Raw genomic sequence first — 27490 nt, 5'->3', positions numbered from 1 at the left:
AGTAAGACTTAAATCTTTTTGATGCCTACAAAAAGTGTGTGAAACTTGTAAAGGAGCATCAACAAAATCTTAGTGGTGATTTTATGTATAAAATTAGTCTTTGTCTAATTTTAGAGAAATTCAAAAAAAATAATTTAGACTTCTGCTCCCATTTCTTGTCTGTAAAGATCATTGAAATCCTATTATCTGTCTAGAAGAAAACAGTTCAAATAAAGCAATAAAAGCCCCAAATTATTATGATATTCATTACAACTATAAGTGCGTGTAAACCTCTGACTGGAACTGAACACTTATGACTTAGTCTAGCATCTCTTCTTAATTTCTCTGCCGCCTCCTCATCATTCTCTCTCTCCAAGTAAAACCAAGATGCTTCATTAGCAATCTGTTAAGGACACACACTCCCTTGGGCTGCCGCAGTCTCACAAGGCACAACATAAGAGCAAGCTGACCTGGTAAAGACCGCAAGCCAAGCAAGCACAGAGGCAGGGGAACGGTGGAACAGCAGATGATTGTGAATGGAGGTAAAGGGTGGCAGAGTCACAAGGGAAATGACTTGGTGTCTCGGGATCGGCAAAACAATCGCAATGCTTGCTGCTATCGTGGAGCTTTTCAAATGAAAGCATTTTCTGAGTTGAGGCAAAAGCAGAACAGCACAAAGATAGTGAAGATGTTTTGCATACAATATTGAGTTATTGATTAAACAAGTTGTGCATTCAGATGTAACTAAGACACTCAGGAAAGTTCACGAGTTCTTTGCACCAGTTCAGGGCTTAGGAAAACAATTGGAGTCAGGCAGAGAAAAGGAAGCTGAAACACCCTGAGAAAAGAGCCAGGCTCAACAGTGTTCTGGCAAGAGGAGTGTTGGAGAACTGGAGAATGTTCTGGCAGGAAAATGGAGCCTGGATTGGACGATTGAGAATGAACATGCAGGCTAAATATTTGGATGGCTCCTGTAGATGAAAATGGACCAGCAGGCTGGTAAAGCTGAGCATTCACTCTGGCAAGCAACATTGAATCTTGGGTAATACTGCTTCAGAAAACTACAGCACTAGATTTTAATTGCTAGTGTTTACGGGAATATTAGATATGGAGCCTGGTTTGGTATTCTGCTGAAGGCATCGACACAACTCTTTGACCAGCTTAATGGACTTTAGGATTGCAGGAGTCACAGCTGTCACAGTACAAGGTGGAGAACTCACCTAGTCAGGTCTGATCTCCAATCTGACACAGTGTAATGCAAGGCCAAGCGACCCTTTGCACTCTTCAGATAACATAAGATGTATTTTTTTCAACTTACCTAAGGAATCCAGTCTAGAACTTAGAAACATCATACAGAAAAGGCTTAGCCAAGATTTAAGCTGGAACATTCCTGCTGTGAGGCGACAGGAATAGCCACCACATCAGTTTTCCGCTGCATCCATCCCTGCCTTGTTTATGGAAAGGAGACAAAATAATATTTGTGTTGTAATAACGGAAGCATATTTCATATAGAATTATTTCCAGGAGAGCATGAACGATGTTTTACATCTGCTATTTTTTGTTTTGTCAACAAGCAGTAGATAAAAGAAATGTCAACTTTTCTGAAACTGAAAATAAATTTGTTTTCATTCCACAGTGAGCTGAACTCTAAACTACAAGACACTCTTGAGCAAATAGAGGTATGTGAATAGTCAGTTTTTACTACTAAATCTGTTATCTGGAAGTAAAATGTTCAAGCTTCATGTAATGTAATATTTGATTTTTGCCTTGTGTGTTTTTAAAGATTTCAATTGAGAAAAAGCAAATTATCCTTTAATTTCATATTCAGATTGTTTGGCGTTGTCATTTTGTGTCTGCCACATATTGACACAATCTTACAGTCAACAGTATGAGCATGCAAACCCTGTAAATCGTATCTGTGCCATCTCTGCTTGTGTTGTGATGCATGTGTGTGATAAGTAATAATGAAGAGGCTATTATGACAGAACCACTGCTGCTATGCTCCAGTAGATTAACTGTTTACAGTTGTGTTGGTGAACAGCAGGAGGTTTTGAATGTATGCACACACATATGGCCACTTGCTAGGGTTGCTTGTTTACCTATGAGCTTGAGTCGGTAAGCAAGCAATACAAAATCCTCTAAATCATAGGAGTAAACACGGTTCCACATTTCCAAAGTCAGTTTCCACCAGTTGATGTTAGTGCAGAGTTTGCAGTCAAGGGCATTTTGCTCTAATTGTAGCCCTGGAAGTATTCTGAAGCAGCATGAAAAGACTTCAGTTCTACAAGCTGGTTGACAAAATACAGCAAAGCCTTGGAAGCAATACACACAGACACACTATGACTTAATGGGGTGTTGGTCCCTTTTTTGCTGTCAAACAGCCTGGATCCATCAAGGCATGGCCTGTACTTGATTACTGAAGGTATTCTGTGCCACCTTGCAACAAGATGTTACCAGCAGATCCTTTGTTTTTGTTTTTTTTTTAACACACATTTTTCACCAGGGATACCCACAAGGTATGGAAAAGTATCAATTCTAATTGATGATGGTTTCACACTTCAAAAACAAACTGGCAAGGATTGCTGATTTTACTAATACACTGATCATTTCACAAGAGCATCAATGAATATAATATATTTGAAAATCTGATTACATGTAAATATGGACTGTCTAGCAGTAAAGTTGTCCTAATTGGTGTAGCAGTTGCAGAAGGGGTACTTCTGTGTTTAGGGACTTGGTCATCTTTACATGCATACTGTCAAAAGCATACAGCTATACTTTTCAAAGTCACTTCTTATGATTATTATCACAGGAAATATAATAAAATGTTGCAATTAAAATTGAAGTCCATTTTGCCTAGTTGTCGTACCAATAAATCTGGATGAATTTAATTTCAATTCACGTCAGCCATGTCCATTAGGCTTGAGCATCAGCTGCAGGTTTTACTTTATCCTCCTCTGTAGCATTTTCACACAAGGCTTAAGAAAACATTGGGCGATGCAAGACATTTGATCACTTGGCCTTTGTAGGCGCTTTGCCATCTGAGCTCAGATTATTGCGTCAAACCTGTCACACATCTCACCACTTCTTAAATTCTTCCAAAACACGTCCTACTTGCAGCGCCTCTCTTTTCATCTCTTTATCTTTCACTTAGTTATATATTCACTCATATCCACATCCAGCTTCCCTGCCCTTGGCCTGTTTTACATTTGCACATCTGTGTGTATCTGAATCACCCTGTCTTAATACCGATAATCCCTCTTCTTTCTCCCTTTTACTTTGCTTCCTCCTCTCCTTTGTCTTCTGTCTATTTCTGTCTCCAGGAGCAGCTTGATGTCGCCCTGTCAAGGACTTGTAAGCACTTTGATGTGTTGCACTACACCAAGGTCCAGAAGGCGTACACGCTCCTTGGGAAAACCCAGGTCAGTGGTTTGTCTAATTTGTGCCTTTGGAATGTTGATGTCTAAATGGGATTATTCTTCTTGTCCCTACTTTCTGCTTGTTTCCTGTAGTTTGAGTCTCTCATCTTGATTCAAAGAGGATAACACTTTATTTTTCTTTTGTTCTTTTCCCTTCTACTATTACTTCAGAACATTCATTCAGCTGAAGTGATCAAGTCAAGGTTTATTTCTAAAAGTAATTTAGAAGTAATACATTAACTTTAACATTACAAACCAAAATATCCTCCTCAAATAAAGCAAATATATCTTTGCTCAACTCAGAACCTTTTGCTTTAAGATGTGAACAGTTAAGGAAATAACCCAATGTCAATCCAATGGGTTGTCTCTCAAACCATTTGTCTGGAAATGCACAACCCCACTTAAAATGTCTTTTCTTTCTAGAGGCTGTAGCACTTAAACAGTAATAATAATTTAAAAAACTACTACTTCTTTGATATGATAAGTAGTAGTTGTGGTCAAAGCATTTTTGATTCCAATCAAAAAGTACTACTAGGCTATGCCCATACCTGAAACAAAGCGTATGTCTCCCAGATTTGTCTGATTTAGATTTTTTTTTTCATGAAACTCCAAAGAAGGTATGCTTTTGGATTGATTGGTTGATTAGTTTAAAGACTAACAGTGGCAGATCTTTTGCTTTGAACCACAGAATAAGAAAAAAGGCAGATGTTTCAGTGTTTGATCTGATGATGATCGATTAGAGCTAAATGAGTATCGGCCAGTTCTGATCTCTGGCGCGTGCATCTCTGTAGCTGTCAACATCATTGACAGACCCTTTGTTATTACATCATCCAAGAGAGTTCAAATCTAAACCTTGTGAATTCACCGCATTTTAACAAAGGTAGTTCAACTAGGCATTATACATTTGGACTTTGAAGGACAATGCATTGCACAAATGTAAATTTGTTTATTACTGCTGCTTTGTCAGACATTTCTTTGTGTTGTACCATTACAGAATCAAATAAGTATATGTCTTTATATCTTAAAGGCAGAATGTTATCTAATCATCTTGGTAGGTTTTAAGCAACATTAATTAGTGTTGAGTTATTGATGTAGCTTTGTTTATTTGAAATATTTGTTAATAGGTATTTTTTTATTGTGGTAAATGTCCTCAGTAACTTGTACAAAAATACACGCTGCTCGCTGTATGTTGCATCTTTTTCATTTAAATATAGAAACATTTCTCACTTGATTCAGCCTCAGTTCATTTGGCTAAAGCAGTATTTGATATGTTGCAACTTCTTTTAAGCAATTTTTGTGGCAACATTTGGGATATCTGTTAATAAAACAGGGCAAAAGATCAGAACGTTTTGTAGGCTCTGAAAAAATATTGTGGCAACCTGCGGCTAAAGGACAAGCTAAAGTTAGCTTTTAACGATAGCTTTCCACTTCAATTGAAAATCTAAAACACCCAAATTAAATTGATTTACACTGCTTGCTGATGTTTAAAACAGTTTTCTTATCTTGCTGGCAAAAACTGAACCTTTTTGCTTTTTTTTGTGACGTAGATATAATTCTAAAGTTAGCATGCTGCCTACTCAGTGCCAGAATAATAAAACACATAAAAAAGGTTTAATTTTATGCTCATTATGGACTGCTTGTAATGAGATCCTGTTTACATACCTGCTTACATTCAGCACCCCAACAGCTAAACGAATATAATATATTCCTTAAGTGTCTAATTGGTGGAGTTCATTTTTTTTTAGATGTAGACTCGTAACAAAATTCTTCCTGATAACATGTAATCTTGCCCACGAGTTTATATCAGGTAGGACAAACAAGTATTAATTAAATATAAAGGTTATGCAATATCCATAGTGACTAAAAATGGAAAAGGAGAGGCAGTTTGTCAGTTATTTCCAAAAAAATCATCATAGAGGCTGTCATAATTGTGACAATCTGTGACATGCTGTCATATATTTTCTCTCGTGCTGTAATATTTTAAGCTCCACAGATTTGCTGTCGTTACCTTGGAGTAAAGAATAGTTCACAGTTTTTGAATGAACAAGGCTGTGATTCCATTATAACTTCTTTCCCTGTCAGCTAAATGTCAGGCACAAACCTTCCCCTTAGGTGGGATTCAGATTACTCTCACAATTCCTTGGAAAATATAAAACATGTTTCTTTTGAATGTCAAAACAACAGAGAGGATCCTGTCATGAGCATATGTATACCCAAATGTACTTTACACGTAAAGTAGTCAACTTTAAGAATGCACTTAGATTTCCGTTGAAATGCTTTAAAGACAAGAGATGTTTAGCTAATCTCAAAACTTTGGCTATTAATGTCTCTAAAATATATTTCTCTGTGCTAAACTGAGTTAACCAATGTAGTTTCATCAATTTTTAGCACAATCACACTCCATTAATTATGGGCTTCTAATGAGTTAGTAAGATCATTCTGTTTTGAAAGGGAAGTTATTATACAGAATACATTTAGAAAGAAGAACTAAATTCACACATTTGCATCCCCTGTTCATTTTCAATTAACTGATAACAGAAAGAAGAATGGTCAAATATCCAACAAGAATTAAGCCACAACTTTATTCATGGCCAAAACTGTCTGTGGTTAAGGTGCAGCTTGTTAGACATCAAGCCAACTAGTTGAAGGGATGGATGTGTACATTTAATCCTGGATATTCAGTAGAGAACATTCAGGGTAAATTTAATCCCATTTTTTGTTTTTCGAATCAATCAAAATGGTGTCCATATTAGCATTCCACAGTCAAAAGGAGTAGTTTAAATAAATAATTTAGGCCCAAATTGAAAGTGAAATTCATCCTCTTGAATATAAACTGCTGACTGAAGCTATAGATTTTTTCCTACACAATCTTTTGATATTATACAGCAGGTTTAATTTGTGTGGCGCAGGATTACCATTACAAAATCAAAATATCCTGTATCCTCTGGTTCACATAGCATACAGTATGTTAGGAAGGTTGTGGGCATTTGCCTCATTAAAGCATGAATATAAAATCAAAGTTTGTTATAACTTCTTGAATTAAATAATCATCATTAATCACAGGTACCACTAGCTTGCACCAGTGATGATGTAAGTGAATACTTAGTGTGCCTCTTAGCTCCAGCAGCCATCCTTGAGGTGGACGCTGCGTCACTGAGGGTTGTTGAAAAAAATGTTCATTGTTACTGGGACAACAAGCTTTTTCAGACACAATAAAATCTAAAGAGGTCTTTGGTGGTTGTGTGTTGCCATTATGCTGAAGTGTTTGGTGTTTTTGATTGGTTTGTTACACCTTTTCAACATCATCTGGTCATTATATTAGTCTGAAATTCAGCTGCTACATTTTACTGAAGTATCTGGTTAGAACTGTTTGTTTGTTGATTAGACACTTTGATTTAATACTCTCCGGCTGGATAATTGGTTATGCTTTGCCAGCTTCACAAAGCACGTAGCATTTGGTATGTTTGTTATTATCAAGATACAGAAAATTGGATTTGTTTCTCTGCTGTTTATTTTAATCAGGATTTGGAAGAAAGGTACAGGAGAGTAGGGTTATTGTTATGACGTGTGCCATGTTTTTTCCCTGCGTTCCTTTCTTTTCAAACAATTTTCAGTATATTTTGAGTTCTGGAGAGGTGAAAGTCCTTGTAGAAAGAGGTGCTTGAATTACTTTTATGTTGGCTGGATGTCTGAAAGGTTTGAGGGCCGTAGTTTGTGGTCAAGGCCTGAATGTAAGAAAATCTAATTACACTCCAGCATCCGTTAAGCGAGGGCATCACTCAGCAGCATGCCGTCTTCTGCTTAAACTCTGGTGTCGTCATTTCTGGAGGGTTCAAAGATGATACAGTTGAGATTGAGAGGACGGGAGGCAGGATGATGCAAAAGAGAACGTCACTGCAACTGTTATTGCCTTTAAATTAAAAGCAGACACACTGAAGCTCTTACCTGCGTACAGTGGGGGGGGGGGGATCAGGGGAGTGGAATTTGAAACTTCTATTTACTTGTATAATAAAAAGCTAAATTATTTACAGAGTTGAAGTAATTTTCTGTGAAAGGTAATAATGGCAAAATAGAGAAAAGGTTCTCCACGGTACCACTGAAGATAACTGGTTTCTCTACATGATGGTGGGATAGTTATTACTGAAATACTTTATGTTGGTAACTTGTTAAACCTAACATAAGAGAGGAGCACATGTATTTACTGTCCTATATAAATGCGCACACTGTTTTTATGGGTGGAAAAAAAGATGCATAAAAAACCTTGATATTGAGCAAGTTTTTTACTTAAACCCCTCAGCTTATTAGAATATATATTGAATTTTAATGTGAAGAAAAATAGAAATGGTCTGGCTAAGAAATACTGTATATTGAATATATAGAATGTACATATCTAAAACTGACAAACTCCATGAAGGATTTTGATGCTTTGATTTAAGTAATTCAATATGGTTTTATTGATTTGGGCTGAATTGTAAATGAGAAAGGTAGTCATGCAATGTAAAGGCCTGTACAGTGCAGTGGGGAATATGTCAATCACCTCTTACTTACAAAGACAGTCTCTAATTTTTATAGTAATATTTTTAATTCACAAAGAAAATAACCATAAAACAGAAAAGTCATATTGCATAGAAGTAAAATGGGCCAAGCAGAGAGTCTGATCCAACCATCAAACAAACCCAACAACTGGGCAATCACTTCAACCCAACCAATCAAACCAAACTAATCCAATCCAATTTCCAACCAAGCAAACTCATCTAACATCCAGTCAATCAATTTATCCTAAACCATCAACCAGCCAATCAGTGAGTTTGATTGAAATCCAAATTAACAAATTGTTTTTTTAAACAACTTTGTTTTGTTCATTTTTGTTTTTATATCAGTCTAAGAAAAGTCCTCCTACTGGCAAATCTTGCCAACTTTACAGCTATTTAAATCTAACTTATTTATTTTGTCTTATAATAAAACACTGAATATTTCAATTCAATCACTCATTTTTCATACCAGCACAAACACTTTTACCCTATACCATTACTGATTGCTACACATTTTTTGAGATTTCGAAACACCAGGTGGACAGGTTGAGTATCCATGCAGCTTACTTTGCTGTTTTTTTTTTGTTTTCTTACTCTTTAACACTATTAAACAGCCCTGACAACATCTCGACACCACTGTTGTCTTACTAATCTTCTTTGCTGTCTCTTTAGACTGCTATGGATCAGCTGCACATGCACTTCACCCAGGCTATCCACAACACAGTGTTCCAGGTCGTCCTGGGGTATGTTGAGCTGTGTGCTGGCAACGCGGACACCAAGTTCCAGAAGATGCAATATAAGGACTTGTGCACGGTAAGGACAGGACTGTTTGCAGTATGTTTGTGTAATAATGAGATAAAGTGAGTACTGTAACACATGCAAAGCCTTTGCTTTTGCTGTGATAAATTAACATGATGTATCATTTATAGCACGCACTACTACACATCAAACCCTTATTTTCTCTTGCAGCTCAACCCCTCATTCACATTTGTTTTACTGTACAGCCAAACATAAATATGCTTCATTTCATGACATGGGAATTCTTCACAGTTCCCTCGCAGGGTGAAGTGAAGGATGAGAGCATGTAGCCAGTGATTGAGCGCATGCTGCATTGTAGCTCCTCACAAGATAATTAATCTAGCTCCCAACACAGAATAACATTGCTGTGGTAGCGCCCTTTGTCAGGCCCACACACCTCAGTCGCCCTTTGTCTTTTTCTATCCCCTCCTCCTCCCAAACAAATTTTATTTGCATGCTCAGTAAGCCATAACTTGACCAATACATCACAAACTTGTCGAGAGAGCATCCCCCTCGAGGCTATTTTAATCCGACCAACAGAATGGAAAGAAAATATGGGGAGGTAAATGTTATTGCATTGTTATGGTGAAGTATTCTTTGCTCCGTAAGGCATTGCAGTGTGAGAGCACATTTTCCAAGGGGTGTTGCCAGCTGTGCTCATGTCAGCGATGGCCCGTCCTTTACCTCTTACCTTTGTATTACCTCTTTTCGCTGTCACCTATCATCTGTTGCTCTGTTTATGCATGTTTCCCTGTCACACTCATTAAGTTCTCCTTCTCCTTGGCATTTTTCAAGTGCCCAAGGTCAAGTCTTCAACTAAATCTTTGAACCAGTTTTGTTGTTCTGATACCTTTTTTTTTTGCATTCACTCTTTCAACCTCATCTGCAGAGTCGTTAGTGTGCTCCATGATCTCAAGTCAAGCTGTACAAATATTCCCTGCAATTCCATTTTTTGTGTGTGTCTTTAACTGCCTCTGAGAGTAAGTGTGGATCCGACCGATGGTGTGCCTGAAACTCTGCCATGCTTACAGACAGATCTCAGTCTTCAGTTGTGTTTGATAGATTTCCTCTCACACAGCGTGTTGCCGGGCTGATTCTTCTAACACCACAATTGCACAGTGTAGGTTTAAGCTCTCTGTGTTCAGACTGCGAGGATGTTCCGTTACTGTTCCAGCTATGTGATGCTAAAGGGGCAGTACATTCTCACACACTTAAATAAAGGTCCATGCAAACACCCACATGCACCTTATCTCTGCCAGTGAGAAGATTTTGAACCTGTGTGCAGAAAGTATTAGGAAATTTTTTCCTTGCTTCAACATCTCATGGTAGGTTGGTTTCTCCAAGCCATGTCTGCCACCTTAAAATTATTTGGTGGAGGCGCAGGGGTAAAGCACATCCCTCATGGAGGCCTTAGTCCTCGTTGCGGACGTCGCAGGTTTGAGTCTTCATCTGATGACCTTTGCTGCATGTCTTCCTCTCTCATTACCCACTTTCCTGTCAATTCACTATCAAAGAAAGGCTATTAGAGCCAATAAAACCCTTAAAAAAATTACTTGGTGCTTGATTGCTTAACTCATTAAGGCTCTGCTTTCTTATCCTATTGTATACTGTAAAGCTATTTTTATAGTTTTAGACGATGGATTGAATTGCGCTTCATGAGACCTTGAATGCTTGTTTCTAAACCTTCTTTGCAACTTTGTTCCTGACCTTTTTGTCGTGTTGCTTGGTCTTCGTAATGTTGTATGTTCTCTAACATTTTTAACAAATCTCCGAGACTTTCGCAGAACAGCTGTATGCATTCTAAGATTAAATTTGCACACAGGTAGGTTTGAATATTGCTGCAAGGCATTGGGAATGGTATATTTCTCTCCTTGTATAAGTTTTTTTTTTTTTAAGCAGAACATGAATGTTGAGGAAATAAAGTCTGGTGAAAAACATTTGATTTTCTGTTCAATAACACATTAAAGTCACACTTCTCCCCTAAGCATTTGAACTTGGGTGAGAGTACTGATCTTGTGGAACCCTGGCAAAAAAAAATCAAAGTCACTGTTTGCAGAGAAGAACAAACTTCTGACCATGTTCCCTAGACAAATAAAGCTTCAGAAAGTGTCCCAACCCTCTGAACTTGCTGCTAAGTTATGCTCTTTAAAAATTCAGGGGAAATGGGAGCATTGGCAAAGGTCAGTTCTGATTGTGAAAGGGTCTTATTAATTTTACAACATCTCATTAAAAGATAGTTTCACTTCTTCTTCATTCCCTGGTCTTCCTTTTTTCAATGCAAATAAGAGAATTTACTTTAAAAAAATGCCATAGGTGGGTGGAGAGGTTTGGCTATGCTTTCTTCTGAAGTTTCAGCAACTGTAAATTATAAGCCTTTACTAAAGAGTCTTTCCTTTTTGGGCCTGAATATCTTTTGTGTGCAGAAGTTTATTTTGTTTTAATGTTTCTTATTATGTGGTTGTTTTTGACAACTAATACATTTGAAATTTGGAAAAAATCACATTTTTGTAGTTACTGCTGTTCCTAAACATAAAAAGTTTCCTCATTTTATTTTATTCTTAACAAAGCAGTGACGGGCTGTAAATGTAAAATACCTTTCCTTTATTCATTAATTTTAAAACTTTTGAATGTATTCTTGGAAAAAAAAAAGTTTTTATCACTGCAGCACAGCAGTGATGACACATGTTAGTTGACTCAGTTTGCCTTCTGCTTTAGATATTTAGTGGAAATGCAACAAAATGATGGAGCTTTGTAAAAATAGCCCCAAGTTGTTCAGATGCTGCTATTGGAAAAGCATCTTAAGCTTTGTTCACAATGATGGGTGCAGTGACCGTCTTCAGTCCAGTTAAGTGCAGTTATTATGTCCCAGTCTGTGTCCGTTGAGAACCTTCAACAATCTACAGACACAGGCATATCACACACAAACAGAACAGCAGAGCGCTTCTGTGTGGGTGTAGCTTAGGTTACTTCTTCTCATTAAAGGCTCACTGAGCAGAAGATCTCCGCCCACACACTGAAACACCTGTCACGCCAGTGCCTTGGCAACACACTCCTGAGCTATTGGTGGCCGATAGAGAACATGAAAAGTCAGCGTGAGAGTGGTCTCGTCCGAATTGGCCTGGAGTTTTTCAATGCATGCTAGAAATTTACTGAATTAACTGGTTACTGTGCTCTAATGGTCTCCAACCTTCTTTTAATTGTATTATTATAAAAGTGTTGCATCCTTAATAGAGACCTATAGTATGAGATATAGTAACGTCAAAGACATTACTTTACTTTATGTTATACAAAATATTCTTAATTTCTTCAAATAGAATATATATTAAATACAGTGACCCTCATGGTAAGACAAAAAAATATACATATTGTGACAGCATCTTGGAAAAAAAAAAGAAAACAACTTTAGCATTGTAAAGAATTTCCTTGGACTTTTTGCCTGGCGTCAACCATAAAGGCAATAAAGCATTGCCTGGACTTCAAGCAATGCTAATAGATCTGAGTCATGCCATTTGTTCCTTCAGTGGCCTTGGAATCTCAGATAAACGTAATAGAGTACATGAAGGTTTCTTTCAGACTGCTGCCAGTTATTAATCTGCTTCAAATGTTTTGACAAATGTTGTGTTGAGAGATTGTCTGATGCTGGTTTATCAATCGTGGTCTCTGGGATTTGAAAGAATAAATCCTTAATACTTCTGCTGTTTGTAAATGTGTTATTCTTGCTGTTACAAAGTCTGAAAAGAATGTTGAAGTGCATTACCAAAACGTAGTAAGTGTTAAAGAAAAAATAAACATGGCCATTCTGCACCTTAGTGTTTCTTTAATTTTGTGATTCATTTGTTTGTGAGCTTGTTTGCAGGACTCTGCTTTCTGATGGTAGGGCCTTGAACTGTGTCAGTGCTAACTATTGTTAGCAGCTGAATTTGTCCTAATTGGATCAAATTGTGAGTCAGGACACGTACCTGTGCAGACTCTAGGACCAAAGATGAAGAGTCAGGAATGTTGGTCAAAATCTTAGACTTTTAGTTAGATTCATTTTTAGTAAATTTTTATGAAATGCATTTGTCATAAACTGATAACACCACCTTAACGGTTTTGATTAATGTAAATTGATACTAAATGCTTTTACTCTGTGCACAGTGGTTCTTGCAATTGCATAGAATTTGGGTAATTGCATTGATTTGAAGGACACCTGTTACAGGGCTTTGTTTACTTGAAGGCAGTCCACAGAGAATGAATCCTGTAGTACACACACATACTGGCGGTTCCACTTAAATAATAATCCTGCTCCGAAATCCTGCTCTGAAAGCTGTGAACACTTCACTGCCGCCACGGTTGGGAAATCCCGCTTGTTTTATGTTTTAACTGTTGGTTTGTTCATCTACTTGTGTTTTGCTACTGTTTTTCTCTTGAATCACAATAAAACAAAGTAGCATGTAATGTTTAATTCAAATCAAAGAAAATCCAGTTTAAAGAAAGAAATGTCAAATATTTCATGACTGTGCATGTGTAAAGTGTGTGAATCCCCAGTATTGTGTGTAAGGCTCTCATCTGTGTTTATTCTGTCAAGATTAGATTTTTTCTTTTTTAAGTTTGACCTCTATATGATTACTTATCCTCCCTGGGGATTGTCAAGCAATGAGGAAAACCTCTAGAGCCAGAGGTGCAGTAGTGTTTGACTTTAAAAAATCTTGGTGCAGGCAGGGGTTTTCTTAATATTTAAGAATGAAGGCCCACAATCCAGGGTGCTACTTAGACAGACAGATGTTTTGAAACTATGTTTTACTGCTTCATTATAATGACAGAGTACAGGTGATGATAGCTAGCGACATATTGACTACCCATTGAAAAGTGACATGTCAAACCATTTTTGTAGTTGCTTATTATTGCTAACTAGTTTTTGTGTGTTTCCACTTGTGTCTGGAATATTTATCTTTGGTGATGAGTTCCAAGTCTTTATGATTGACGCCTCCTCACTATCACCCTAATAATCGGCTCCCTTCTGACATTCTGTATTAGATTGAGTTTGAGATGTTTTCAAACAATGATGATTGGATGATTTTGACAGGACAATTTCTGGGGTTGCTTCAACACAGGAGATTGTCTGTTGAGGATTTAATCTCAAAGCAAGAGTTGTGAGGAAGTTTCATTTTACAGCAACTCAATACACAAACAAACAACCCAAAAAATAGCAGATAAGGGTCTTTGTTGTATTGCTGTAATATCCACACACCTTCAGTTACGTGTGGAAAATAAGGTGGAAGTAAAGTTGGCTTTTTTCACTTACTAGCAATGCAAAACAAGCTAATTAGATGTCATAAAATAAGAAGACTTCCAATCAATTAAAATCTATGGAAGACCTGTTGTCATGAAATATTTCAGTATGTACATTTGTTTGCCCATCTCACCTCAGAACAATTACAAAAAATGCACTTATTGATTGCAATGTGTGCATGACAAAGATTTAGCCGAGTTGTAGACATGTTCAAAAAAATTATTTAGAACATTCATGTAACCCTACCCATTAATTTCTTTTCATGTGGCTCTTAGAAGTGAAGTATTTATGACTTGCTGAGAAGTAAACAGTTCTAGAAAGTGATGCTTGATCTAGTTTTGTCTTCTTTGCGCTTTTCTTTTGGCAGCACATCACCCTCGACAGCTACATCCCCTGCCTGACAGATCTCTGCAAGGCTCTTTGGGAGGTGATGCTGAGCTACCACCGCACCATGCAGTGGCATGAAGAGCATGACAAACAGAAGGCTGTATCATCACAAGGTAGCAGTGTTCCTTTGTGTAGTTCTTTCATTTCAGAAATATATTTCTGTCTTCTAAACTGTTAGGTATTGACTGGGGCTGCATGATGTTAGAAAATCATGAGTTTGGATTATTATTGGTCAGTGATATGACAATAACAGTTGTGATAATTGTATATTTTCTTTTGTCTTTTTTGTGCGTGTCCCATTTACTATGTGCATTTTGGGCGTTATTTGTAAGATGTGTGGACATCTCTTGCCCTGAGATTCCATGCATCAGGCTGATTAAGACATTGATATGCAAACTCAAACAGATTTGCAACCCAAACAGTCCTTTGGAGTGCAAACATGTTGATATTCCAGTCTGTTTGCTATATATTGAGCAAGCCCTGTTTTGATACTCCAAACCTTCACAAGGAGCTCCCTAACTCATTGTGGAAGCTTGGTTATGGTTTATCTAATGTGCTTCTTTCTTCTTTAATCTTAAAATGTGGCTTCAGTTAATCTGATGAGAGGAAATTACAGAAATGAAGTTTTGTTTTGCTGTGTCCTGACTTTAATATTTCCTATACTTTGATTTGTTTATTGATCTTTTTTTTTGCATGCAGTTTCAGTTAGGCCCAGTGGTTTGGAAAATTAAATTGAAAGACAGACATAACAAAAAAAAAATGCACAAAATTATTTTTGCTTTGCTTTCCATGGATCATATGTCAAAAAGCCTAACGGACAAATGTATGAATGATACAGTTTAAATTTCTGTTTATTTTGAGGTGGAACAAATTGCATTGCTTACCCTCAAGCTTTGCACTGCGTTCAACTTGGATATTTGCTTGGATATTGGAATGCATTCCCACTTAATTTCAGTGCATCTTAGTTGCAGTTTGGAATATCAATGGGATTTTCTGTTTATGTGGTGGTAAGTTTTATTAACAACACATTTCAGCAACAGTATTTCTCAGGATCTTATGCATTCAAATATCACAAGAACACTTTGTGTTCAGAAGGCATGAAGGGCCCCATTGCCAGCAGAATGAATGCATAGACCATCAGTCAACACTCTTTTATTTCTTTTATTAGCTATTGTACAATGGAAAGGCTGACATTCTTAATGGAAAATCTATTTTTCTTCTTGATAGACCTTTCATCTTAGTGCACTAATTACACAAAATCTGTGCTTGGATGTACATGTAAATCTATTATATCTGCGTTCTTGAAATCCCAAAGCTTTTTTTCCGCTCCACATTGTTCATGATTCAGAACATGAAAACACGAAGATATACAAAGTACTCTAAGCGGGTAATGTCTTCCTTTCTTTTTCTCAATATTTAACAGATGCCATCATCCTTGGAGGGTAAAGGACTTATTGTAATTTAACTTTCACCAGTCACATCTATCATCTCAGTATTTGATTGGCTGTCACTTATGTCTTCGGTGCAGAGGTGACCTCCATTCTGGCTTTGTAGTGGTTTTCACCTTTACCTCTTTGCTTTTGGGGAGGAGGTGTGTGAATGAATTGGGTGGGGCTTGTGTTATGTAGAGATTTCTTGAAGAGGCTTTGATGATCCCATTGAACATGGTGTTCTGACTGTACTGACGGCAAAGCTCCAAACGTCCACCACCTACCAATCATATTTCTGCAGTAAGTAAAAACTGACAGGCGCTACTTTGCTGTGATATCAAAAATCATGCGCTTAATAATGTGTCAGTCCCTTTTGTCCACAGGGCAAAGACAGTGAGGTGCTTGGGGCTTCATGCTAAGTCAGAGCCTGACAGCTAGTCCTTTGAGTCTTGTTTTCTGTGATGTTCTTTATGTATTCATTGGACATTTTATAGGTGTTTTTTTTGTCAACACAAACAGCAAATCAGCTAAAGCCACTAAATTCGTTTAGATAGCTTGACTGTGAGAAACTGAAGTTCAAACTGAGCATCAGAACTGGAACCAAAGGGGATTTAAGGTACTTTGAACGTTGCATGATTCTTAGTACCAAGCGGGTTGGTCTGAGTATTTCAGAAACTGCTTCTCTCCTGGGATCTTTACACACAACCATTCCTCTGATTTACAGAGAAATGTCTGAAAAAGAGAAAATGCCCAGGTAGCCGTCATATGGATGAAAAGTTCCTTGTTAGTTTAAAAAAAACCTATTTGTTTCCTGAAGCCTTTTAGAATATTTGTGTTTCATTTTTGTATGATTTATTTAAATCTTGATTTTTAACATTTTGGTTTTCATTTCTTCATTGTTAGAAATTTTTGCAGTTTTATGCAAATTTGGCACAACAATTGTTTTGTTATGTTAATGAAATGACCAGACTTGAAAAAAGTTTCCAAGAATTAAGTACATATGTCGTAACCATGCTATCACTGGCTCCTTTATCTCATTTAACAGAGTGGTGTCATTATGAACATTGCTAAAGTACATGAAGTAGTGCTGTTACATTCAAAGCTCCCTTGGTGTTTTAATACTACATATTTTTTTTCTTGTTGTTGTGTAAAACGTTATTCAGTTTGAGAACATTCATTATCTACACTGGGAACAGCAAACAGATGCCGGATGCTGAATCAAACGACCTGCACAAGCTGGAAAAGAGATAAAAAGCCACAGCATTGGCTCTGTGTGCATTTTTAGTTACTGATTTGAGAGGAAATGAAGTCCTGTTTTACCGATGTTGACACAGACTTGTCAGGAACAAGGCATGTTTAAATTCTATCTTTTCTCCCGGTGTGACGCATACAAAATAAGGCAGCTATCAAAGTAAACCAGCCTGCACTTGAGCCGCTTTAGTGGCATAAAAATATTTCATAGAAAACTTGCAAAAATAAGTTTTGAACTATCAAAAGTGCTCAGGTTGTTCTCTAGCGCTGCTTTACTCACCTATGTGCAATTGTGCTACATCAGGAAGAAAAAAAATTAGATAACATTGCTACAATCATTGTCCAGCCGCTTGTTTGCAGACAGGAAAGCTGGCTGTTCATTTTGTGATTTCAGAAATAAGTTAGGTGGTTTTGTAGAAATAAATTACTGACCTATTACTTTGTCGTCTGTTTGGGTGTAGAATGAGAATAGAGCTTTATTTATACTTGTAATTAGGGGAACCTCTGGAGAAAAGGAGGCTGTCCTATTACCGGTCACTTGTGTTGCATCTGCTGGCAAATGCAGTGCAGTACAATTACTCAATTTGCACTGGCATAATGTTAGTCCAGAGGCTTTTCTCTTCTGTTTCCTGCAAACATATTAACACTCAAAACTTTTAGGAAGAGAGGTGACTGTTAAGAAAGCGATAATTCTTTTTAGATATTTAATTCTGCAGCACTGATCGATTTCAGTTTTCGTGGATTACCTAATCAGTTAATCATTAGCAATTTCAGCTTTCTCCCCTTGTTTTTGAGCTCTGAGCTTTCTCCAACTCAGTTCCAATTCGTCTTCCCCAAATTCTTTTGCTGTTTCTCACAGTCCTGCTCATACAGTGCCATCAGTGTGCTTATTAAATCGAACTATATGTGTCAAGTTGCTTTCTCACTCCTTACTTTTTATCTTTTAATGAGTCATATACTTGTTTCCACTATCTCTGTCAAATATTAATAATTTTAAAAATCTGACCAGTGATATTAGGGTCAAGAGAGCAGAGTTGGGAATCAAAATATCCTGCACTGCTTTAAGCTCTTTGATCTTTTCTTATTGGAGGAAATAGCTAAATATCCATACATGTTAGAATTGAAAAATGGTGTAGGTAGGGCTGTCAACTGAATTATATCAGAATAAATGCAAAAAAAATACTGAAAAGTTTATGCAGCTTCTTAAATTGTCACAATACTAACATTCAAGTCTGATATACTTCATGCAATTTCCAAGAATGATGGGTCAAAACAATGCATTAAGTGACATACACTTTTTTATCAACTGCTGAAGATGTTTTTCCTCTGGCAGTTCCAATAAACCTAAATATAAATTTAAATTAAAGACCACCTCACTTAGATTTTAAATGTTTGAGTTCCAAGTTCATAGACAAAAGTTATTTCCATCATTCCTTGGCTGCCAAATGTTGCCATGGAATGAGAATGTTAGACATTGGCCACCAATGAATAACACAGTGACCACTCACAAAATTAACGGTTCAATTTCCAATTCTTTTGTTTAAGCAGGTAACAAACACTGCAGTGGTTTGGTTGTGTTCATCATAGGAGCAGTGAATAGAAGCAGCAGAAAGTCTCACTTTTCTCTCGACATGTTATTATGTCTAACAGACATGCTATGTAATTACAAGATTGCTACTTAACTTAAACCATGAAAGAGGAAAGTCTGACTTTATTATCTGTCTATGTAATAATGCACGTTCTGGATGCCATCAGAAACTTTCTGTCAACACAGAGAATATAAGTGAAAAATCAAGGAAATTGGATACATGTCCTTAGTCGAGGAACTATATACTTGTCTGACAACCTACCAGTTAATTCAACTCTGTCTTGGCCTTGGTAATTTTTAATTGGAAAAATTCTGCCCTCTTCACATTCCCAACTCTGCCCTCTTGAAAATTTGGGGTATCAAATTTTGCATTGCTGGGTCTTTGGGGGAATGTCTCAATGAGTTACAATAAGTAGCTGTGGTACTTGTGTCAGTGCTTAGTATTTATACAATAATTACTTTCTCATACAGGGCCAGGATTGTTTGCATATCGCTTTTCTCTTAATGCATAAAATCACTTTATGAAACTGCTTTTAAATTTGCTGAAGTTATGCTTTTTCAATATTAAAATTATAAAACATTTCAGTTTGCCAAAAAAAAAAAAGTGTAAGGGAGCAAATATTTTCTTTTATACCACTGTAACGGTCAGTTATTGCATTTTGTCAGGTAGATATGGAATATCTTTTCCATATTTTTGCTAGTGTATAATTTATTGCCTTGTAAATGGAGTACAACCAACCACACCAGCAGTCCAATTCTGGTAATGTGATTTATTTTAAGAATGACAGCTGACTACTTATTGACTTAAAGGCTAACTGCTGCTGGCTTTCCTAAAAATCTATTTTCTGTAAGGGAAGCAGCTTGAGATTTATCGAAGCAATTTTCAGCTAAAGAGGAGTATTGATGTTGCCATAACGCTGTCAGCTGATCTAAAGGGACAAAGACAATGGAGACGCAACAAAGAGGATCGTGAGCTCATGATGGAGAAGGAATCGTGTCTGACAGCAAGCAGGACTCGATATTTAGCGGTCGCCCATGCCTGTACTGTTGGCCTCTGAGCTGCTGTCAGTTGTGTATCTCTGCTGGGAGTTTGTGACCTTCATGCCTTCTAGATGTTGAGTGTCAACCAGGGCTGACAGCTTTTCTCAGCTGAGTCATCAGCTGACAGGGAAGGACTTTAATAATCTGGCAGATTTACTGATCAAATAAGGCCACATTTTCACATTCATGTTTCTATTTATTGGAGCAGTAGAAATGTTTGTATGTATCCTTTATCTAGCAGCAATTAGCATTTTTAATCAGCTTAACTTAACTGGCTGCTGATCTAGTTTTAGGAGGAAAACCAGAATGGAAAGACATTCTCGCTGTCTGTTCTTTTTGTTAATGTCTAATAACACTTTATGGGTATTTTCTTTGATTTTTCCTGTAGATGATGCAGCAGGAGAGCCTGATGAGTTGACTGTGGACCGCAGCTATGTGAAGAAAAAGCTGGAGCATGGACTGACGCGGATCTGGCAGGTTTGCAGTCAAACATTACCTTTTGTCTTGCTTTCTTTCCCCAATTCATTAGCTTTCTATCAGGTTCTGATTCCACTTACAGCACTCATCTTTCAAATTACCAAATCCATCCCTGTCTCCGCGTCTCTCCTCAGGATGTCCAGTTAAAGGTGAAGGTGTATATTCTGGGAACGGACATGTCAAACTTCAAATACGATGATTTCATAGTGGTACTAGATGTCATCAGCAGGTACGTGTCAGGGTCGGTCCAGATGGCTCGCTTTCGTTCTGCTAATTGGGCTTCATTCTCTTGCTTTTGCCGTTCCGTCCTCCTTGGGTCACATTAATCAGGTTGACCTGCAGGATTTTTCAGTGTTGTCTGTCTCCATCAGAGTACTTATTCTTTGATGCACGTCCACTCAAATTAGGGAAATTAATCTACATCACTGCCTAAGAAGGTTTTATGAATGAAGGTATATTTAGATTTGTCATTACTGGCTAAATTTACTCTGATTATATCTATCCTACCATATGTCTATCCACTAATCTATTTTCATATTATATTATTAATAATGTTATATTACTCATTACAATGTTGTAAGCTGCTCGTTGTAGTTAATTAATCAGGTTGACCTGCAGGATCTTTTTAGTGCGGTCTGTCGCCATCAGAAACTTTAATAAACTTCGAAACATGCTAAGAATGAAATATCACATGAACAAGATAAAAGTAAAAACAGACAATTAGATAAATCGCATACCAATTACATTCATTAATCCAATATGTGATTAAAAATAGAAGTTCATGCATGTTCGATAAAATTGTAAACAAGTGTAAGGAAGTAGATGAAAACATCACATTATTTAGTTTTTTGAAGATAAGAATTGTGTTTGGCTTATTCGACACATTCTCCTTACGTTAGGTTTTCTTTCCCTTTTTTTCTGTCTCATGTCTGCTGAGTTATAGTTATGTGAAAGGTGAGCTTATATTGCAGCTGTCTGCTTTCTGTCAAATAGACACACACGGCAAAAAATACTCCAGAGCCTTCAAATTCTGTTTGATATGTCTGCATTTTTTGTGTACTAAACGGGTAAACACAAACACTAATGTAAAATAAAATTAACTTTTTTGATGTGGGCTCAGAGGCAATAGGTAATAGATTTGTACTACCTTGTAGCAAAATCCCTGTAATTTATCCCAAATTTCAGTTCTTCCATACTCTTGCCCCTAATGCATCACATTTTACCAGGATAAAATTCTGTTGTATTATGTAATAAAATACAACACAATACAATCCAAAACAACTAAGCTCTGATGAAACTTTTTTGGGGGGGATTTCTTTTCTACTTTTTTTCTCTGACCTCATCGCATTCTGCTTTTTCAGGTTGATGCAGGTTGGTGAGGAGTTCTGTGGCAGCAAGTCAGAGGTTCTGCAGGAGTCTATCAAACGCCAGAGTGTGAACTACTTCAAAAACTATCACAGGTGAGAGGAACTAATTGTTCTCTTCAATAATGTGAAAGTTAGTGACTGAGAAAAAGGTCTGTAAAAGATATACTTTTATATACTGTAAAAGCAAAAGCGTTCAAGACTTTTAAGTTGTTCAATGAGGAGAGAACGTTCTATGCAAAATGGTAGCCATTGGCTAATTCTAACACACTCCATCACTTGCATAATCCTCTTTGGAATAAATGTGTAATTACATGGCAACACTCAATGAGGAGAAAAAAAATCCCTTTTACATCCTGATTACATTAGAGCCTGCCAACCTCCTGAATATGCGCTCACAGTCACAGACGACGCCCTGTCATCAGAGAGGACACACATTGATCAGCATTAAGGTTACGTATCAGTGATTATTGACGAAACGTCCAACGGTCAGGTGGCTCAAGGCAGACATAATGAATACATTTAAGGATTTATGGAGATGGAATGGAGATAATTTGGATCTCCATCAAAGCCTACTTGTAATTGAAAGATTGTAGGATGTGAAGAACGAGTGGCAGATGTCTACACGATTGATGAGGACACCTTGAGAGTGATTCAGTGACCATTAAATTCAATATGAGTGTTTAGTGGTACAAAAATGACAGAAATTTTATCTTTTTCTCTGACTGATTTCCTTTCTTAGTTTAATCATCTTTTAATTCTTAATTCAATCTGCAGTAGGTACAAAATTTTCCAATTAGTGCCCGTACCAAGCTTAGTTGAGTGTGCAATTTGTGTTTTTTTTTCTTCCCATGTTCTGTGTTCTGTCACCTCTTATATTTCAAACACCCTTAAGACATAAATGGTGTCCTGCAGAGTTTAAAGCGAACACTGTGATGACATGTTACACAGTATGAGATGATATTAACTTGACAGGTGAACACCAGGGTGGCTGTTTTGAGCTGTTAACACATCAAAACCTTTTTACAGACCGGACACATCTTTCCTCCTTCCTGCTGAGTTTCAGTGACCTTTTGGTGGTTTTGTTCATGTTCACACAGTTAATCTCAAACTGTCTGAACACAGGAGCAATTTTGCAAAAGATCATATGTTAGCTATTTAACAGATAATGTTTTATTGATTCATTGTTTTTTTTATTCATTGTTGTGCTCATTCTTCTGTGTTTTTGTCCAGAGCACGACTGGAAGAGCTTAGGATGTTTCTGGAAAACGAGACATGGGAACTATGTCCAGTCAAGTCCAACTTTAACATTGCCCAGCTCCATGTAAGTGAAAGTAAAAAAAAAAAAAAGCTGGATTAAGATAACTTTTATTCATGCTTTGTTCACATATAGCACCTCATCGCCATTAGAAATTTACATAAAAATCTAAATCTCTATATTTTGCACCTTTGGGTGAATAAGTGTGTGTGTCGGAGTGTTCTTAGTGCTCATTATGTAACCTGAATGAACATGAAACGGCTGTCGTTCCCAGGAGGTATGCAGATTGTTTTTTGGGGGGTTTTTTCTCCGCGCTCTTGGGCAATAGTTAATACAAGTGAAAAGTTGAATGGCCCAGCCTCATTTAGTCCACTTATACCAGATGTCCTTCACATATGATAACCAACAATGATAACTTTGTGTCTGATATATTTAGCTTAATTTAGCCAGAACATAAATGATCCACTGCTTTTGGAATCAGCCAGAATGTGGCTGAATTGGTCCTATGGGGTGCATTGAGTACGCATTAAGCTCCCCATTATGTGTGATGTAGCATGAGTGTTCCCAGACTGATTTAAGCAGACCCAGATCCTATTAAGCTTATAATGGTTTTTGAATGTGGATCGTGGCATGCCTGATTCACAGTGGATTTATTAGTAGAGAATTTAAAGCAGGACAGGTCATGCTCGCGTCATCCCAAGGCAACAAGCTAACATACCCACAGCGGACTGGCAGTGCCCCAGGTGATTTAAACACATCGGCCCAATTCTTTGAGTACACCAAATAGTATCTCTATAAGAATCTGTAGAAAACCTGCCCATGCAAATCTGTATGTGTCGGTTTCCCTGTGACATCTGATTCTCTTCTACAACAAATTACTCACATCTCCAAATTGCACATGTACTTGTTGACTGAAGTAAGTTGGCATTTAGGTTGCAGCTAAAAGCAAAAATGTTTTCATCAAGGTGGCAGAATGGGTGCCCCATATACAGAGGCGATTGTCCTCAACGTGGCCGTCCTGGTTTTGTTTCTCGACCTTGAGATCTGCTCTGCATTTCTTCAAAACTTCTCTCTCCGCCCCCTTCCTGCCTGGTACCTGTCAACAAAAGTCACTGTGCATCACTTTAAAGTACTACACAGCATGACGTGCTTGGCTGCTGTCCCCTTAACCTGCGCTCTCTCATATCGCAGAAACCAACTATATTTATAAGGGAATTTTGTGTATTACTTGTACAGATATCAATTTGTCAGTTTGTGGCAGTAGTATAGTAGTTTGGTAGGTAACAAAACATCTTTCACTACCAAGGCTACCATCATACTCAAACAAGTGTCCAAGGTGCATCCAAACAGTCATGGATGTTCTGGAAATTGTGGTTAAATTTTAACCAGATCTAAAATAAGCTTATTGTAAAGACATTTTTAAAAAATTTAATTATCTATCAGTCCCTTAGTGTGTTTTTTTGTTTTGTTTTTTGTGAGATAGTATAATTGATGTTGACTTAAGATGAAAATTGTGTTTTTGTTGTCACATTCTCTCTAATCCAGGAGTTCAAGTTCATGGGCCAGTGCCGCTCTCCCTCCGTTTCCCCAAGCAGACAGGCTGCCTCCTCAGCTGGCCCGGCTCTGGAGGAGCTGTCACTTTTCCAGCAGTATCATCAGGACGGGAACCCCTTTGAGATGCACATTGAGCACAAGGAAGAGGAGACGGAGGATGTTCTCGCATCTAACGGGGTACGGATTCAAAATGAAGAGTCATCACGGGATTGCAAGTCTGATCTTTTTAAGCTACCCTTGCCTGATTCTGAATTCTGTAAAATTCAGAAATAAACAGAACCTGTCTGACAACATAAAGTATGCTACAAGATCTCAAAAAAAAAAAAAAAAATTTAAAAATGTAAATAAGTTGTAGAAAAGCAGATGAAGACACTGACACCTGTTAGTCTAGAAAAAGCTACAAAGCATAGATAAGGTGTTGGGACTCTAGTGAACCTTAATGGGTGCCGTTATCTAAAAACAGAGATATGATGGAATATTTTTGAACCTTCCCAGGAGTGGCCACCCAAATAAAATGATTCATGGAGTGTATCAAGGACTCAAGGAAAATAAAAAACCCAAATCTAGGAGGGAAAGCAGAAAACAGTAGAACAAGAACCAGATCTCTGTCACAGCAGTAGTCTCCACTGCATGTTTTTCCTCAGAAAATATTAGATACTCCTTGATATTTAATGTAGGTCTTCTTTGATCGGTAAGAAGTGAAGTGGCGGGCCCTGTGTTTGACACATTGAATAACTTGCCACACACAAATTCACATAGTCACCAGAAAATCTTGAAGGAAAATGTTTAGATTAAGACCTTAAGTTTTTCACAAGACCTGTAATCAGAAGCAAACCTGATTGGTTTAAAGAAAAAAAAAGATTGGAGTTTTCTAGACTTAAATCTGATTGAGATACTTTGCTATCACCTCTAACAGACGATCTTTAAAACACCCTCAATAGAGCTGAATTCCTCCACAGACATATCGCCAGTTATCAGAAATTCTTAATGGGAGTTGTTGCCGTCAAGGTTAAGAAAACAAGTTGTTAGATTTATTGGCAATCAGTTTTCCATGTCTCCTTGTACAAAGCACAAAATTCAATGTATCTTTTAGGTTTATTTGATGAAGGCAACCGTTTTTGTCTTCTTGTTACGCAAGTGTCATGTTTTATGAGTTTATTTTTCTGATTTGGTACCTTAGTCAATACAGCCGTCTCCATTTATTTTGTAACATATTTAAATCATTTCAGAGAAATCATTTTTCTCTGAAAATCCTCTTTAGGAAAACAAAACATCATCCTATTTTAGGAAGTATTTCTTTGAATTTTGATCTGAGGCATTATTGAATATTTTTACCCTTTCTACCTGAATCAAGTGAGTTTTTGTTTGTTTTTCTGACATTTTCTCCATTTGCTGAACCTGATTTTAATCATCTCTGATCTTTATCCCTTCTAAACTTTCTCCAGTATGAATCAGACGAGCTGGAGAAGAGTGTCTATCAGGACTACGACAGTGACAGCGACGTCCCAGATGAGCTCAAGCAGGACTACGTTGATGAGCAGACAGGCGACGCCCCTCTGAAGAGGTAAGATCTCTGTGGCCTTATTACAGTGCCACACGTCAAACTGACACACAGGCCAGGCCGTTTTAAATGTGTGTAGAGATTCACAAATCACAGTAGCACACACTGATCTCTTAAATGTTTCTCTGAAGATGTTCCTAAAGGTGTAAAATTATTCCTTTTTTTTTTACCCCTTCAGTAGTCAGTTTAGTTCACCTCTGCGTAACCCTACTTTACTGCCAAAAATCTTTCAAAAGTGTATTTTCCTTACTACTGCCTCCTAAGTGACTGCTCTATTCTATTAAAGGATGAGTCAGCATTTAATACTGGTGAATGTTTTTCTTTTTTCCTGCATATATTTATAAGCCTATTTAACTTTAAAGATACAATAAATCAGTTGCACCTCTGGAGGTTTTTTTCTATATGTTATTTCTGTTTTCAGGATGTGATGAATTTAAATGGGTCTGTCACCTGTGCAAATACCATCATCAGCTTAGGCCTTCTCTCCACCAGCTCATACATGCTCCACTAGAACAAGAACAAAGTTCTTTCTGGCCAGGACTTTTTATTCTTCTCAAGAACTTGGCTGCAGAACTTTTGGAAATTCTTTATAGATTCTTCCGACTGCAGCATTTGTATATAATAGTTGTCAGATACCGCATAGAAGAAAAAGTTGACACAGCTGCAAAAACCTCCAAACCAAGTCGACAAGAACAGAATGTTATCATATTTTTGGTTTCAGAGACAGAAGAATCGACACCCCTCGTTCATTTGGATCACACATACAGAGCTCTCTGCTGGGGAAAAGTGTACACACACCTGACAAAATGTATTTTTCATGCTGTTAATGGAAAAGTGCAAACAGCAACTTATAGGATTTATTTTATTAATTTAACATAATCAAAAATCCCAATCACCCCATATGTTGTAGTAGAAAAAAAATGCAACATTCTAGTATTTCCTATGTATTAGTCACATGAAAATTAAGTTTCCCAAATTTGCCGCAATCCACTGATATTGCAGTGGTTTTAGAGATCAAAACCATTGAAATTCCATCTTCATTTATACAAAATGCTTACTAAAATGTTCATTTTTATTAATGGAAGCAATACTTACTGATGGTTGATCATTGAATGGATTGCGTGACCACATGCAGGTATATGACATTTCCGGCAATGACAGCAGCCAACGTAATGACTTCTGGCTAATTTGGCTCATTGAGCTTGGTGTCAGGGATGTAGAGCTCCAGGATCATCAGTTCAAAGCTTTTCCCAGCAGCAGGCTCCAGCTGTATCTCTTACCATGTGTAATGGGTTCTGATAGATCAATTATAGGACTTTGACCCACACCAGCCAATTGTTTCCAAAGATTAGTGATATTAACGTGAATTACTTTCTCATGGTCTCCTCCTTGCTTTCTCTCACTCTCCCTCTTCTGCATGGCTCAGCGTGTCCCGAGAGACCATAAGAAGCAAGAAAAAGTCAGATTACAACCTGAGCAAGGCCAGCGCGCCGATTCTCACCAACACCACCCTCAACGTCATCCGGCTTGTTGGTAGGTGCTGCACGTACACACGAAAGCCCTTTTTTTTCCATATAAC

At 37.4% G+C, this 27490-nt stretch overlaps 1 protein-coding gene across 2 annotated transcripts in view; it reads left to right on the top strand.

Moving 5' to 3' along the window:
- vps50 (VPS50, EARP/GARPII complex subunit) overlaps window positions 1-27490 on the top strand; it is a 115052-nt gene that overhangs the window by 39711 nt on the left and 47851 nt on the right. For both annotated transcript variants that reach the window (XM_023344992.1, XM_023344991.1), the window contains exons 10-20: window positions 1616-1658; window positions 3303-3401; window positions 8603-8743; window positions 14368-14500; window positions 20086-20174; window positions 20309-20403; window positions 21536-21634; window positions 22772-22862; window positions 24342-24527; window positions 25796-25914; window positions 27338-27444. In XM_023344992.1, the coding sequence (XP_023200760.1) occupies window positions 1616-1658; window positions 3303-3401; window positions 8603-8743; window positions 14368-14500; window positions 20086-20174; window positions 20309-20403; window positions 21536-21634; window positions 22772-22862; window positions 24342-24527; window positions 25796-25914; window positions 27338-27444 (1202 nt within the window). The remainder of the gene's footprint in view (window positions 1-1615; window positions 1659-3302; window positions 3402-8602; window positions 8744-14367; window positions 14501-20085; window positions 20175-20308; window positions 20404-21535; window positions 21635-22771; window positions 22863-24341; window positions 24528-25795; window positions 25915-27337; window positions 27445-27490) is intronic.

This window comes from Xiphophorus maculatus, chromosome 13, assembly GCF_002775205.1.
Source record: "Xiphophorus maculatus strain JP 163 A chromosome 13, X_maculatus-5.0-male, whole genome shotgun sequence".
Taxonomy (NCBI): Eukaryota; Metazoa; Chordata; class Actinopteri; order Cyprinodontiformes; family Poeciliidae; genus Xiphophorus; species Xiphophorus maculatus.
Note: the sequence above shows the minus strand (reverse complement) of the source record. Positions and strands in the feature narration are given on the sequence as shown.